This window comes from Pelecanus crispus, chromosome 4, assembly GCF_030463565.1.
Source record: "Pelecanus crispus isolate bPelCri1 chromosome 4, bPelCri1.pri, whole genome shotgun sequence".
NCBI lineage: Eukaryota > Metazoa > Chordata > Aves > Pelecaniformes > Pelecanidae > Pelecanus > Pelecanus crispus.
In genome coordinates this window covers 17,861,117-17,877,460 of record NC_134646.1, presented here as the reverse complement: position 1 = coordinate 17,877,460, position 16,344 = coordinate 17,861,117, and the positions used below count along the sequence as shown (strand labels likewise).

The 16,344-nt window shown below is 41.4% G+C and overlaps 1 protein-coding gene across 2 annotated transcripts in view; it reads left to right on the top strand.

Annotated features, from left to right (window-relative positions):
• The first annotated feature begins 245 nt into the window (after nt 1-245).
• Nucleotides 246-16,344, top strand: part of NR3C2 (nuclear receptor subfamily 3 group C member 2) — a 208,602-nt gene continuing 192,503 nt past the window's right edge. The window contains exon 1 of one of the 2 annotated variants that reach the window (XM_075708790.1): nt 246-2,020. In XM_075708790.1, coding sequence (XP_075564905.1) covers nt 246-2,020 — 1,775 coding nt within the window. The remainder of the gene's footprint in view (nt 2,021-16,344) is intronic. The other variant, XM_075708791.1, reaches the window with a different exon arrangement.

Here is a 16,344-nt window from a genome sequence, read left to right as displayed (position 1 = left end):
TGCTGACCGGTTTTCTCTCAGAACCCGTAGGGCTGTCGTATCCGTGAGACCTTTTCCCTTTGGTTTGATTGAAATTGGACACGTGGTTGAGAGATGATGGATGGGGCAGGGAAACGGGGCTGGCAGGCAGACAGAGAGGAGGATAGACAGAGTGAGCGGATACGCCTTGTTTCCTTAGGAAATTAGGAAATTTCCTTAGGAAGTCGCGCTGTCCTGTCATTTATTAATTTTACTTTTTTTTGTATATGTCTTTGCTAGTTATGGAGACAAAAGGATACCACAGCTACCCAGACGGCTTAGATATGGAGAGACGGTGGGGTCAAGTTTCTCAGTCTGTGGAGTATTCTTCTATAGGTGCCAGAGAGCAGACTGATGACAGTAACTATATGGAGATTGTAAACGTAAGCTGCGCTGCGGGTGCTTTTGCCAACAGCGGCGCTCAAGGAAACAACAAAGAAAAACCTGAGCTACTCTCCTGCCTGCAGCAAGACAGCAGTCAGCCTGGTCTTTTGCCCTCTGACATCAAAACCGAAACGGAGTCGAAGGAGCTGTCGGCAACAGTGGCCGAATCCATGGGTTTATATATGGATTCGATACGAGACGCTGACTACCCCTACGATCAGCAGAACCAGGGGAGCCCGGGAAAGATCTACCAGAACGTGGAGGAGCTGGTGAAGCTCTACAAGGAGAATGGCCATTGCTCTTCGCCCCTCCGCAGTGCCAGCAGGCCCTTGAGGTCTTTGATGTCGGACTCTGGGAGCGCTGTGAATGGTAGTGCCATGCACGCTATTGTCAAAAACCCTATCATGTGTCAAGAGAAAAGCCCTTCGGGCTGCAGCCCTCAGAACATGGCTTCCTCGGTGTGTAGTCCTGCTGGAGTTAACTCTGTGTCCTCAACTACTGCTAACTTTGGGAACTTTGCCGTGCACAGCCCCATCGGCCAGGGAACCCCTTTGTCACGCTCGCCGAACGTTGAAAACCGGGGGTCTATGTTGCACAGTCCCGCGCACGTTAGCAACGTTGGGTCTCCGCTTTCTAGCCCTATAAGTAGCATGAAATCACCAATTTCTAGTCCTCCCAGTCATTGCAGCGTGAAATCTCCCGTCTCGAGTCCCAATAATATCATGATGCGATCTTCTGTGTCCAGTCCTGCAAACGTGAACTCAAGGAGCTCCATTGCCAGCCCTTCCAATGCCAATAATAGGTCCACTCGTTCTAGTCCAGTGGTTAGTACTGTGGGATCGTCCATCTGTAGCCCTGTAAACAACTCTCTAGGATTCCCGGCTTCCGGCACGCCGGCGGGACCTAGCAGAAGCCAAGATACTGTTCCCAGTCCAGAAACAGAAGACAAGGGTGCTCAAGAACTCGCATTTCCTAAGATAGAGGAAATGGAGAATGCCATCTCCAACAACAGTCAGATGAACCTTGTTCAGTTCATAAAACCTGAGCCAGACGGTTCGTTCGGCAGCGCGTGCATTGGTGATAGCAGCAAAATAAACTCCGATTCCCCCTTTTCAGTACCAGTGAAGCAAGAGTCGGCCAAGCATCCTTGTTCTGGTGCCTCTTTTAAAGGGAATCAAACAGTAAATCCTTTCCCATTTACAGATGGCTCGTATTTTTCTTTTATGGATGACAAAGACTATTACTCTCTTTCTGGGATTTTAGGACCACCTGTTTCTTCGTTTGATGGAGGTTGTGAAGGTAGCAGTTTTCCAAATCCAGGCCTACCTGTGGGAATTAAGCAGGAGCCTGACGATGGCAGCTATTACCAAGAAAACAGTATACCATCCTCTGCCATTGTGGGTGTAAATTCAGGTGGACAGTCATTTCACTACAGGATCGGTGCCCAAGGCACAATATCTTTGTCGCGGCCGGTTGCTCGGGAGCAGGCATTTCAGCACTTGGGCTCGTTCCCTTCCGTCAGCACGCTAGTGGAGACCTGGAAGTCGCATTCGGAGTTGGCATCCAGAAGAAGTGATGGGTATCCAGTTCTAGAGTACATTCCAGAAAATGTGTCCAGGTAAGCAGGCAAATTACTACTTCCCCCTCCACCTCCCTTCTTTTTTTTCTTCTTCCCCTGCATTAAACAAACAAGGCGTGAATTAAAATGGGGACCGGGGTGGTATTTCTCAAGCTGATGCGTAATTATCTCTTTGCATTTCAGTTCTTACCATTAGATTTGCTGGTTTCTACTCTGCCTTTAATAAAAATAAAGTGCTGGCTTTAATATTTAAAAAGAACATATTATATTCTATTGTTATTAGATTTGAAAGTGTAGCTTTAGCATGTTTATGATCTCTTACTACTATAAATGTTGTTTTTCCCATAATGAGAGCTTAGTAAAATTGCTCTCATGTGTCCTATAATGGTTATTCTTTCTTAGCTGGTGCTTGGATGTGTTGTACCTCAGGTGAAATGTTGAGATGAGGATAAGAAAACGATAGTGTCAGGAATCTGTTTTTGTGAAGATGCGTGGTTATAAGTTTGCACTGGACTTTAACTGGTTAAGTTTAAAAACTAAGCCTTACAAGCCCGTGGCAACATATTATTTCTGTATTTTAACTGGAGGAACATTTGGTTTGTATATATAGAAAAATGCCTCCAGAAGGAGGAGGGCTGTTAAAACTTGACGCATTTGAAAGGGATAAATGGATAAACTGATCCCCTCACTTTTGGTGGAAGAAAAATATGCAAGTGTCGTTTGAATTTGTGTTTCTTGGCTGATTTGTGGAAGCATGTACTTCTTCAGCAAACAGGTGTTCGTGTATCTCATGAAGGACGCTTACTTTCATAAACTATCTAGTTTCATTGTCAGTATTACAAGTTATTAAGTGCATCTTGACAGCACAACTGAGTTAGAATAGTTATGTAGCTTCTTTGTGTGTCAAGCAGGCTCGCTAAAGGTTTGTGTTAAAGCTCAGCGAAATAGCCAGTAACAGAATTTGCATTTACTTTTCTCAAGTCTTTTTTTTGTCATGAGATGCACAACTGCCCTCAGTGAATGAAATGTCTGCCTTATTCTTGGAGTGGGGTGAAGAGGATGCGTAGCGTTTTCCATATTTGTATGATGCTAAATATTTCTGAAAAAACAGTCTTGCTGCAAAAAATATAATACCTAAAATAAAGGTGCTTTTGAGGAGGGAGAACAGCCTATCTACCCAGGAGGAAAAAAAAGACTTTAAATATTTCTGGTTTATTCTCAGATCTGTCCAATACCTCTACAACCTCCTTATCGTTTTGCAAGCCATACTTCACTTTTTCTTTGGCCATTTCAACCACGGTCTCTAAAGAATGCACTTTTTAATATGTCTTTCTCAACTTGAGAGGGCTGTATCCCACCTTCATGCTGAACTTTGCATGTAGTTGGATATTTGTTAGCATCCAGGCTGGGCTTAAACGTGCTTTCTTGGATCAAGGAAGGGGAAGTTACCGTTTTCTAGTCATTGTACCTGATGAAATTTTCATAAATTGCATTATATATATAGTGAGAAAAGTTCACCAGAAGACTGATGGGATGCCTGAAAATAAAGACCCAATACTTTACTGCCTTTGTGGTTGAGCGCTGTTACTTGGGCAAGTAGCTCCTGCCCGCCATGAGCGCTCTTGCGTGAGTAAGTGCTGCTTGTGCTGAGTCAAGGCTGTCATCCGTTGCAGGGACAGGCACAATAAACAGGGAAGTGCTGGTAGGACCATGGTTGTCGTCAATAGTTGTGTTTTGAATGACAGTTTCTCATAGGGCTTTCGAAGGAGTCTTCCAATCTGACATCAGTCCCTGGCAGGTCTTGTCACCTATTTACCTTTAGACCACTACATGGATAATCTGTGTCATCAGGCTTGATGATGACACAGATATACTTCTCTGTTCTCTAAGCTGGTATCTCAGTAAGATACGCAGGTGAGCATAGCTGTTACTTTGCAGGATTGAAATCCTGACATTTTTAGTGCTCAGAGCTGCTGCTGCATGCGTGGAATTCTCCTCAGGTGATGAGAGATCTGCAGGGTTGCGACACTTCAGGTATCCTGATCTGTAGTTCAGACTGGGACATGTGTCGTCATTTCAAATCTCTTAACTCTGCCCCATTATTTAACTAAATGTTGTTCTTAATCTGCTTGGCAATGGCTTTATGGTAACAGGTGCAGCTGGGGACCTGTGTAAAGCCCTTACAAGTTGCAAGGTAAATTCATGTAAAGGTCATTTTAGCAGTACAGATTTGTATGTGTAGGTGCCTGTTCAGATATTTGTCTGCTGATGACACAAGTCATAAAGACTCGACGTAGGATGTCACACATGTAAAAAGCTCACTCTTGCTAATGAACCTCAAACTGATCTTTACCTTTCTCTTAATTTCTGTGCCATGTTCCAGCTAAAACAGAGGAAATCACACACAAGTTTGTTCATGCTCCAAAGTGTTTTAATGAAACGCGCATAGTTCAAAACTGAGTCAGACCCAACATCCCTAGGTGGGTCTCAGCTGTCCCATGTCAGCATGGTATGGGGATTGCAAAGTCTGTCTTCCTTCATGTCGTCAGAACAGCAGCATTGCACCTCTGGACTCTGCATCCAAACCAGATCCTTGTTACTTCCAGTTTTTCGTCCTGACATGTCAACCATATCAGGCATCATACATTTTGCAAAATTCTACAGCATGTGATTAACCCTTGAAAGTCTACAATATAAAGTTTCCGGTATTCTAAGTCTTAATCTTTTTTCAGGGGTACTTACCATGCAATGTAATTCACCATAAGTAAATACTAAGGTGAAGGGAAAAAATAGGCTGCATGGTTCGCTGAAGGCAATAGATGACCAGCATCGAATATATCTTGTTTTGGCAGCCTTATTTTCTGAACCTCAATATCGCACCCTTTTTTGACTGCTTCTGACTTGCAGCTTACATTGTGAAAAGGAGTGGGTGACCAGGAATGAAGAAGACTTTTCACACTGAGAATGAATATTTAGAATATTACTGTAAAAAATTGGGGTTTTTTTTCCTATTAGAATATCACCTTTCTTGAGTCAGTTACACTTGATGACACTGTATAATAAACATAGTTTAGGCATTTAAAATGCCTTGCTACGTTATTGACTCTGCCAAGTACCCACTGTCAACTAGAACATTTCTCTTTTTCTCCTTCAGTTACTTTTATTAGATCTCCACAGTTACGGTTCTTTTTAAGTTAGTTGGTGGTAACTTTGTAACAATTACAACTTGTGGTGTTTCGGGAGCCTCTTAAGCAAAACCAAGTTCCCTTATTCCCTTTTAAATGTTTTTCTTCTGCTAATAGGCATGCATAGCATGTCTTTGTCTTTGAAGGATTTTTACATGTTTAATTTTTAATAGAGGGTGAATCATACCTGACTGTCTGTGTGTATAGATCCCCCCTCCATGACTGACATTTCTAAGAAATAATGGTTTCTAAACTAAATAATAGCCAAGTGGGCTTGAAAAAGAAGGTATGTGTGATTTGGTGATGTCAATGATGAAAACCTACACTAAGAATCCAGAGAAGATTTCACTTTAAGGTGATTGCTTATCTGGATCAGGGTACCAGCCTAAGCCTGATGATCATGCCAATTATGCAATTTTCAAAATGGCCTAGGAAAATGTCATGGTTGCTTGAAAGAAAAGTAAAAATTGAGGAGGATGACCTTTCCGCTGCATTAGTTCTTACCTAAAGCTGCTTCTGCAAATGTGCCTTTTCCCTCTAATTTCCATATTAACTCATATATGGACACATACATACTCGCTTTTCTCAGCAGCTGTGGTGGAAACAAAGGGCTGATACCCCTACTGTGGTTTCTTCCTGGCAGTTCCACTGGTGTAATCCAGTCTGGGACGAATTCACAGTTTGATGTGTTATTATTAAAAAAGTTTATTATTTTAACATAAATTGCATACATTTATCAAAAATTATGTTTCAGTTGTCATTCAGACAAGGAGATTTCAAAACAGTGTTTCATGGTATTTTAGAGTCTAATTTATGTCTGTTAAAAGGAGTTGAAACACTGTCGTTGACTTCTCTGGATTTATGGTCAAGTCTTTGGTCAAACATTGACAGTATTTTAGGGACTTCTTGTACCTATCTGTTCCTGAGCCATTCGCATGGATCAGCATTTTTTTCGTAGACCCTACTTGTAGCAACCCCCCCAAAACCCCACCCAACCCAACACAAAAAACCAACCCAACAACATGATCTTCGTTTACGTGTAACCTTCACTAACTTGAATGGGTGATTCTGGTTAAAATCTGATTTTAGGCTATTGCAAGTATTTTTGTAAATAAACTTTTATGTTAAATATTATCTAGAATAGTCACTTATCAGAATTATACCTTCCAGAGAGATAAAGGTCTGGTAAATATTATTTTTAGAATTTATGAATGGCCTTGACCTCTTGTTTGTTTGCTGATGGACTTTATGGGAAAAAGACTGAGCTGTTAAAATATTCTCCATGCTTGGCAGGACTGTTTTCCCCTTTAACTTCCCACAGATTTACTGTGCAAACTTTTTGCACCAACGATTCTCTGATGTTGTAGACTGTAGCCTTAAATCTGTACTTTTTTTTTTTCCAATTTGAAAAGTTATACTTGTTTTTGTAGGCTCTTGTATAATTTTGTGTAATTTTTAACAGCTCTGGGTATAATCTTGATACAACAGGGACCTCTACATATGTATGTCTTTATTTCTCACTAAAGAAGTTAGGAGTCTGTACTAATATCTCAGGCCAGGAGGTCTAAAGGTTCTCCTTAGCGTACCAGCGTGCATTTAACAGCTTTGTACTTTCTACAGCTTTCTTTGTTGTTATTTTTTTGACGGTGCTCTTTTTTGTTGTTTTGTTCTTTTTATTGAGGAGTTGAAAACCTGTATTTTGAAAATGTGACTGCTAATGATGCCTTATTTTGCCTTAAAATTATACACATCAATTGACTCCTGTGCTGTGGCAGGGAGAAGTCCCCATTGCTGGAAAACTGTGCTCCATAAATGGGTGGATCTTCCAAATCTGGGGAAGTAAGAGCTCTGTTGTCAATCCATACGCCAATATCTAGGGGTGGTTTGTTTCTTTGTGTGTGGTAATGAGTGACGTGTATTACTAGAACATTTCTATTGGCAGTTGATACTGCTGAACTTTGCAATACTTGGCTGTTGGAAATCAGTTTGCCATAGTTTATTCTGATAAGAATTAATAATTGTTTCCTAGCTTTTATGTTATTTTTGGTGATAGAATCTCACTATGATATCTTCTTTTGACTGTTTTCTGCAAAAGGGGAAGGTGGGATCACTTTCGTGCATAGATTTTTAGCAAGCAGAAGAAATTTTCATATTCCGACAGCATGGATCAGTCCATTTTAATGAGGACTGGAAGACACTGATGTCTGAAATATGTACTGTACAAAAATGTTCCCATCCTGTTTTATGGGATATGCATTGCAATTACGCAGGTAAGCACACATAGGGATTGCTGCAGTGGTATCAATACTCATGCAGTACTTCTACTGTCTGCAGAGGGAGTAAACTGTTAAGTTCTGATTCAATAACCTGTCCTTACTCAACTAACACTTAGCATTAATGGAACGTAAACCTGCTGTGAAGCACTCTGCCCAGCTGAATTGGATTTCTAGATACGTGTTGGTGCCTTGCTGAACCCAGGCTTGAGTAGCGGTTGCTGTTGGATGTCATTTGTAGCTGAATGACCTATTGTTTGCAGTAGCAAAATATACTGTTGGGCCATGCCTTGTCTGGTCTGACTCTGGTTTTGCCCTTTGTTTGGGCATGTTGTATGTGAGAGCCAGGTCGGGTTCCTGACCCAGTTCACTCTGGAGCTCTAAAAACCAACAGGTCGGTGCAACTTGGTGAGCAGCATGGTGTGACACAGGTGTGAGAACAAACTGAAGGGACGGAAAGGGAAAGGAGCCTATGAAATATCCTTAAGTGCACATTTCTGCTGAAAGATAATGCGTTGCCAAGCCATAATCTTGGCATTTGTGTTTCCAGGGTGTGTTTTTAAAAGGCAGTTTCTGTTTTTTAACAGTATGTATTGCGTCTTCAAACAGAGTTGTAGGAGCTGGAATTAATAGTGGACTGATTTCAACCAAAACTTCTTGGAGAACGGTGGAGTGCTGTGATTTCAGATTTAAGCTCTCAGAGGTCAGAAAATACCACAGTTTAGGATGAACGTAGTACCATAACTTGTTCTTTGGCAAATGTGTCTTACAATATGGCTGTATAAGAGTGATAAAAATGGTCCGACGAGGAAACTAAAAAGAGTGTGTGAAAAACAGGTATTAAATATGTCTAAGTTTAGTACTTCTATCCGTTTCCACATGCAGCTGGTTGCTACACGGTGCTTGGTGCTCAGCATATGAGTTACTTTACTTTAGCTGCAGTCTCCTCTGAGTGAGAGAGATCTGTGGAGAAAAAAACGAGAGAGGTATTTCCATTGTGTGCAATTGTCCAAGTCCTTGCAGCATTAGTGGGCACATTTGAATGCACCCTAAATAGACCATGGCATGATTGGACTGCTTGCCGCCCTACTAGCGCAAACTGCAGCGGAAGGTCACTGTCTGTTGGGTCCTCACGAAAGCCCTCTCCTGCTGGAACCACGGCGGTTTTGCTGCTGGAGGAGACAGGCTGACCTTGGAGGAAGGCATACTTTTTTGATTTATGCTACAGGGCAAGGGATCGTAGTTCAGGAAGGCCCTGCTTATCCATGCCAGCAGTTCCCAGTGTAGCCTGCTCCGGTACCACTACTGGCAAGAGCAGCGGCAGCAGCTCTTGGCTCTGTGCCGGGCTGTGCACATGCTCGGGAGGAGGCACTCCCTTCGCACGCTTGGAAGCAGGGTGCATGTGCATCCTTAGTAATACACACTTCTGCTCAGGGACCCGGGAGTTTTACAAAACCTTGAGAGCTGATTTACTTTCAGGACAAAGTTTTTGAAATAAACTGTCTCTTTAAATGGGAAGCTTTGACCTTGTGGTTTTTTGGTTTGTTTTTTGGGGTTTTTTTGGGGTGGTGGTGGTTTTTTTTTTGCAACTGAGGTTTATTAACATGGTTTACCAGAGCTTAACAGTGTGTTTTCTGAAAGGATGTGATCTGGGTGGTTGTCTTTCTTTGCTTTACTGAAATCAATGCTGAAGGATTTAAAACACCACCCTCCCCCCCAAACCCCAAGAAACGCCCCCAAAACAAACAAAAAAACAACAGAAAACCAAAACCATGCTGTTGATGATTTTGGATTCTTCAAAGGATTAGTAACATTGGTTGTATCTATTCAGTATATGAACAAGTATTTTGCAAGACGCTGTTTCCTTACTGAATTGTATTATAGCAGAAGTTCCCAGACTGCTGGTAGGTCACAAGAGAATAACTTGAAGTTGAATTTTATTTCTTTATCTTAAACTGTGAATTAAGCTCCTGCAATTACATTAGCATGTGTTGCTAGCTGGTTGCTAAATTAAATTTCTATAAATCTGCAGTCTTTAAGCTGCATATTTGCTTCATGAAAAAATTGATAGCTTAAATTTCATATTTGGAGGTGGGGTAACTTAGGGTTAATATATATTAAAGTATTTCTTTGAAAAGGAAAAAGTAAACTTTGGAACATCTGAGCAGAAACAGAATCCAGTATTTGTGGATAATATGTAAAATGGCTTATAGGAATTTGTACGCTCTCCTAAGATGCACGGGTACGCTGCTGATTGTGGTTAGTGATAATTAATAATAGATCAAAGAGTTGCAGCCCTGAGGTTAAAAAGCAAATTTCAGACTAATTGCTGAATGTTTCTGACAATTTTTATATCACTTCACTCATTTCCATTCTCTCTTCTAAACAATACTTTCTACTTGCGTCTGGAGGTGAAATAACTTCTTGAATGGGCTTTCAGGCTAAAATTTGGACTGGACACATGAATCTTTTCTATATTTTCCTTTTCTTTCCTTGTCTGCTTCCGAAAGGTGCTGTCCCAGGTTTCTGAAAGTGGTGGCTTTATAGACCAATTCCTTAGCAATTAGGTTTCTGGAAAAGAGATTAAAAAAATCTGGCATCACTAATAATGTTTTCTGATTCTTCTGGATTTGGGAGTATATCTTACTTCCATTTCTCTGTGTGTGTGTATGACCATTTCTGGTTCATATTCAGTCTTAAGTCTACAAAATAAGCATGCATTTTAGAGGTTTATTTTGGGCAGTGTAATCTGTCAGTGGTCTGAGAGTTTTTAATAACAGGTCAGAATTGGGAAGTAAGTAGCTGCGTTTGTCCTGACTGGGATTTTGGCTGTCCTGGCTGCCGAACTATAGGGTCTTGCTAGCATTTTTGGCAATGGTTTTCTTGAAATACCGTGTTGTGCTAACATGATAGTGCAGTCCTGTGAAACCCGTCGCTACAGTACTTCGTTTCTTTTGTTTGCCAGCTCTCCTTCTGTACCTGCCTTGAAGGGTTGGGATGGAGGGTGCATGGAAACTGTCCGGGTTTTGGCTTGGGAGTCCCTCAGGGAGATAGGAGCAGCTCTGTAGGCAAAGCAGTGTTCTGCTCAATTAGCTTTTGACTTCTGCGTTGCTTCTTGGCGGCAGATTCAGGCCATATAGGAAGAAGGGCAGCAGCTGAGTTTTGCTGGTCTAAGAAGGGACTGAACCGCCTGCGCCGTCAGAGGCGCGTTGCCCTGCCGTGGCTTGCAGCTGCCTGCGCCCGTGCATCGCCGCGAGCTTGCGCAAGGCGGCTGCGTCCGTGTACCCGTGTGAGTGCGTCACCCGGCGTGTCCTTACCGAGACCTGTGCTCTCCGAGCCCTTTGGAAACCTGGTTTCACAACCGGCGAGCCCTGGTTTACTCTGGCAACGTCTCACCTTGAAAAATCAATCGTGTTTGTATCTTTAGCTCTTCGTTAGTACTGCTGCAGGTAAGAGAGGGGGAGGGGAATATTTTGCAGGTGTTTCGCCATATTCCCCATTCAAACACGGCCTCTTGGCTGACTGAAGCAAGGCTGGAGGTGGGACCTGGTCTCCTAGTCAAGTTTCATGTCACTGCCCTCAGACTAGGAGCAGGAAAAAGGTTGCTTCTGGAAGCGTGCCTTAAGGCTGGGGCATCAAGACTACAACCTTTATTTTCCCTTGGGAGGCTTGAGTTCAAATATGAGCTGCTCCAAAAGGTCGGAGATCTCACTTTTAGCATTGCTGAAGGCTTTTCTCTAGAAACCTGTCATGCACTTCAGCATTTTTGAAGACTGGAGTGCCAGGGACCTTGCAAATGAAGGTGGGTGGGAAATTTGCACTGTTTCCAGGCAGACTATCTGAGCTGTCAGCTTCATTATTTTAAACTAAATTAAATTTGTGCTAGAGAGTGCAGTATGTTAGAGCAGTTAGGGAGCTCTTTCTCTAATTGTAGCTTCAGATCTACTCTGCTAGATCTAACTTGGTTGACTTCCAAACTTGTTTGGATAAATTAAAAAAAAAAACAAAACAAAACAGAAACCGTGCACAGATGTTGATCCTGGGATATGTGAAAACTTTCTGGAAAAATTAGACTCTCATTTGAAAACAATATAGTATTATGTTTGCCATGTCTAAGGATCAAGGTCTGTTCTTTTGTTTCTTTTTTTTTTTATTATTTAGTACAAAATAAACATGTGTCATCAGTTCTGGCCCATCGGTCAAGGGATACACGCTTCTGAACCATTGCAGGTGTTGCTTCCCATAACTGGCAAGAGGTCTTGTCCCAGAGTTGGGCACAGTCCTTTGTTACGTGTGTGTCCGTGTCCATACATTTGGGCCGGAAACCTGCTCTCTGAAGCTGCATGTGGCAGGGGGGCTTCTGCAGCTCTGCGGGCATCCCGAGCCCGGCAGGGAGAGGGTGGGATGCCCTGCTGGGATGCTGTTGTAGAGGTCCTCTTCCCCCGTTTCTTGGGGATTGCCCCCCAGCTGGTAGCCTGTTTGCTTGGGCGTAGGGTGCACCATGTTTTGGTTTTGTTGTTTTCATTACAAATTTGTTTGTTTGTTTTTGAGCACTAAGGCTTTCTTAAGTTAATAATGAAAACCAAATATTGGCCAATAAACATTCCTTAAGGATTAGAAAAAGTTACTGAACGTGACTGGCTTGTCAAAATTCTGCATTGAACCTTTGTCGCAGACTGCCCCACTGTACAGTGCATCAAGTAAAACCACATTGCTGCAGGATTAGCTCTGTAAACCCCGTACGGCTTTGCCATACTCTCCCTTCAGATACATGGTGGCAAAACAGAGTAATTCCAATTGATTCGATTAGGATTTTTAAATCCTTATTTTAATCTGAATCCATGTAAACTAGCTGGAAGATGAACAAAGTGGGGGGGTTAGATGTGTCAGCTTCTGCTCAGTGTATGGAAGTAAATATTGGAAGTGGTCCAGAGCTTTATGGCTGCTGCCAACTAATGACATAAGATAATGTTGCAATGAAACAATGCACTTGATTTGCGCTTGTTTCCCAACTAACCTTTCTGATTCTCGAGACTGCTTGGAATTTGTGTTTTTGAGGATTTGACAGTAAAAAGGAGATTAGGCATTGAAAATTTTGACTGATTAAATATGCAGTAATGACAACTTCAAACTGCACATGCAGATAATGAGATAAAGGGCTGTTACTCATTTCATATTAAACCCATTTGGTGGAAGAAGCAAGGAGGATGAGTGTTTTGGATGGACATGTTATTTTAAAAAGAAAAAAACATCGGAGGAGCTAATTTATGTGGAAATAGAAGTGAAAAGAGTTGCTGATTTACTACTTTTTTTTTTTTTTCTGGGACCAAAACTGCAGCCATTGTGGGTCTGCAAATTGTCCTGTATGCCTTTCCTAACATAAACAAGAGTTAACTGTGTGCAGAAGGCTACTAACAAACTTGTTAAGTTTTTGTTAGCGTTTTTATTTGGATCAGAAATGTGCTTTTGAAGTGAATCTTCCAGTTGCCCCCATCTTCTGTGCTGCAGTTCACATCATGAGGCAGCTGAGGAGTGAAAAAAACAGAGACTTCTTAGCCAGCAGTGAATGAAAGAAGTGCTCCAGGAGCTGCCTAAGGCACTCCAGCCCGGAATGGCTTCTGTCAATGGGACCCCGCTGGAGCTGGCCTGAAGCATAGACCTTGCGACACCTAGGAAGTGGATAGTGAATCCTCAGGACCAACCTCTCCTCTCGATAGATCTCCTTCTATTGCACCCCGCTCCCTGTAATGTAGATGCTGCCTGTGTGCTAATTGCATTTTCACCTGTTAACTCAAGGGTCTGTAATTGAAAAAAGATTCGGGGTTACAGGCAGACAAAATTATTCCACAGAAAAATTGGAGGCACTGTTTTCAGCAGATGCGTTTGTTCATAAGTTGTGTTCAGAATGAGCAGAGCACCTACTTACGGTTCCTTCGCAGCACTCTAGAAATCTTAAAAGCAACTGAATTAAATCCTGGAAGTAGGAAATGAAACTGAAGTGACAAATAGGCTGTATCCTGTTTTCGCTTTGGTGAATTTCACTTCTTTTCAACTAGTTGAAAGATCTAGATACAGTTTGCAGATATTCTCATATTTATTATAATACTAATCTGTGAAGGAAAACAGAATTGTTTTGATTATGAGCAGATGCATTAAGTATTTACAAGCAGCTGTAACTTAGGCAAACTAATTTAACAACCTAGAATTGTCGTTTCAGGAAAAAATCTACTTTGTGGATCGATAAATTTTTGTAAAGTAAACCTATTGATTTGCAGCTAATTATATATTGCGGATGTTTGATAAATTAATTTTAATATGAGGCTGAGTTGAGTAGGTGATGTATTAGTGGCTTGTAAATCATTTACAGCCATTAAATCTATTTATAAGATAGATAAAGGAAAAAAGGAGTTATAAACCTATCTTAATTTCTAATGAATCAGCACTGTAATACCAGGATCCAGATGAGTTCTGAGCTCATTCACTAACTTCCTAAGAGGAGCTTCATGTTTTTCTTGTTTTCATACCCTCTGTACTGTGATGAACAAGATACTCCATGTCCTCCACCATCGTTCCATGTCCTTCCACCTGTATTAGCCCTTTCCATGATCTCAGGATGCTTCAGGTTCTGCTTGCTTCAGCACAAACACCTGATATTGTGCTTATCAAAAGAAAGTCTTACTGAGGTTATAGCAAGGTCCACCAAGCCGACTCTGGTGCAGCACAGAAGTTGGGTCCTCCATCTGCCAAGTTCATGTTCAAAGCTGGTGTGCTTCAGGGTGTGAGGAGATGGCAGCCCCAGCCGTGCTTTTGGGCGATAGCAGTGGTGGAGGTCAGTGGGTGGTCTGGGGACTTCTCTACACCAGTGCTGGCAGTGTTGACATTTATAGTTCTTTCCAAATCCTGCTCAAGGTACCTGAGGTTTTGAGCATATCTAACTCCATAGGAAGAGTTACTGCTGATTGGGATATATATTGGCCTTTTTCCATCATGTGGTGTACCCCAAACTCATGACTTAAATCAGTAAGTCAATAGAAATGAATGCAGTTTTCATGCTGAGTGGAAAAATTATTCAGGACCAAATAGGAATGAGCTTGAGATCAGAAATGCAGAATAATAAGAAATATGACTTAATGAAAAAGAAGAGAAGGATTATAGGAGCAAGGAAAATAGCGGGTGTTGGTACAAGAGGATGTAAGCTTAATACAGTGCACCGGATCCTAGGAAAACTTGTGGTTTTGTCTGACATGACTAAAAATTGAGAATATTCAACATCTCGTCAGTTAGGTTTACAAGAAATAGCTTTGATTTTTATAGATGTGTTTCATGTAATCAGTTTGAAAGACAACAGTAAATACACAAGTGTTTCCCATTTACTGTTTTTGGTACAGTCTAGTCTTTGATGTTTCACATGGGGATGTTAAGGTACCTCTGTACTAGGCATGAGAGTTGATGGTGGAATATGTTAAATTATCCATTGTTCAGAGGGCAGAAGTGTAAAAATAATCTGTCATTTGTAGAAGACTTTGCATTAATGTTGTGGCTTTTTTTTTTTAATTAAGTATACACAAAACCAAGCAAAAGAGAAGAACTTTGTGTTCATCTCTGTTACTTTGTCTGCGCTGCCTGCAACGTCCAAAATACCCGTGATGTTACAGGTCCCACAAATGTAAGGTAACTGCATATCCAACTCTTAATTATATTTCTATATTACGTCAGGTCTGTGGATTAGGAAAGTGAGATGTCAAGAGTAAATTTAGGTTGGGGCTTCTCCGCCAAGTCCTCCATGCTCCCACCAGTAGCTTAGTATGAATTAGTCTGTTTCTTTAAAGGCTTGAAGTAAATATTGAGTAGGGTTTCCTAGCAACATTTGTAAGGTTAAGTAAAAATCAGATTTGCCAGGTATTGCTTCCAGACCACACTGGTCTTTCTATTTCAAAATTTATACTTTTGATACGTTATCTGCAGTATGAAATGCTCAGCAGAATCTGGTAGTATCGTAAATTAATTTTGGAGAGTCGTATGTCCAAAGACAAGTCAGCTGAAATATTATTCTTACTTTGGGACACAGTTTTTCTTTTGCTGTGTATTTGTGCTGTACCTAAACTAATGGGGACTAACCTTACTTGACTTCTGCAAGTATTAGTTATGTATATACATGTGTGTATACGTATATATAAAAATACAACAAAAATAAAGCCAGTAGATATCTTCCACTGTTTAAGCCTGCTAAAAAACGTTCGTTCTTACTGTTGGTTTTGTCAGAGTAAACAAAGAAATGATGTGCATGTCCAAACTGGTCTCTTGAGTTAGCAGAGGTCTGAGATACAGGTGGTAGAATCTCTTACAGAAATCTTGATTTTTCTTCAGCTTTGATTTGTAGTGACAGGAGAGAAGGTCAGTGTGAATACTTTCTGTAGTGACATAAAAGTAGAGGATTTATGTTCTTTCAGCCTGTTCAGTAAATTGCATGCAAGGGTCTCCACAGGTGCTTTTGTGCAAGAGGTGTGTGTGCCTATGGCTGTGTGTGCCTATGGCATACCTATTCTGGGTAGGATAGTTCCCCCTTGAGAAACATAGAAGGCTGGAATTTAGGTTAGCCCAGGACAGATAGATAGATAGCGGAGGGGAGCAAGGAATGGAAAAATTTGGTTGGCTGCTTCCAGTCCTAAGTTTTTGAGTCTATAAATAGAGTCTATCAGAATATTTCTAGTTAGTTCTGGGGAAAGTCAGCTGCTGTGCTGGGGATTGGCTGTGCTCCCAGAATGAGGAGGGGAAGGGAAAAAAAAAAAAGTATGATAGGAGGCCTATTGAAAATCTACCAACTGACACCAGTGAAATCAAGAAATTGGAAAATCCAGTATTTGGGCTTCAGTTTATTTTTCTGCAGCTTGTGTCAGTGCTGGAT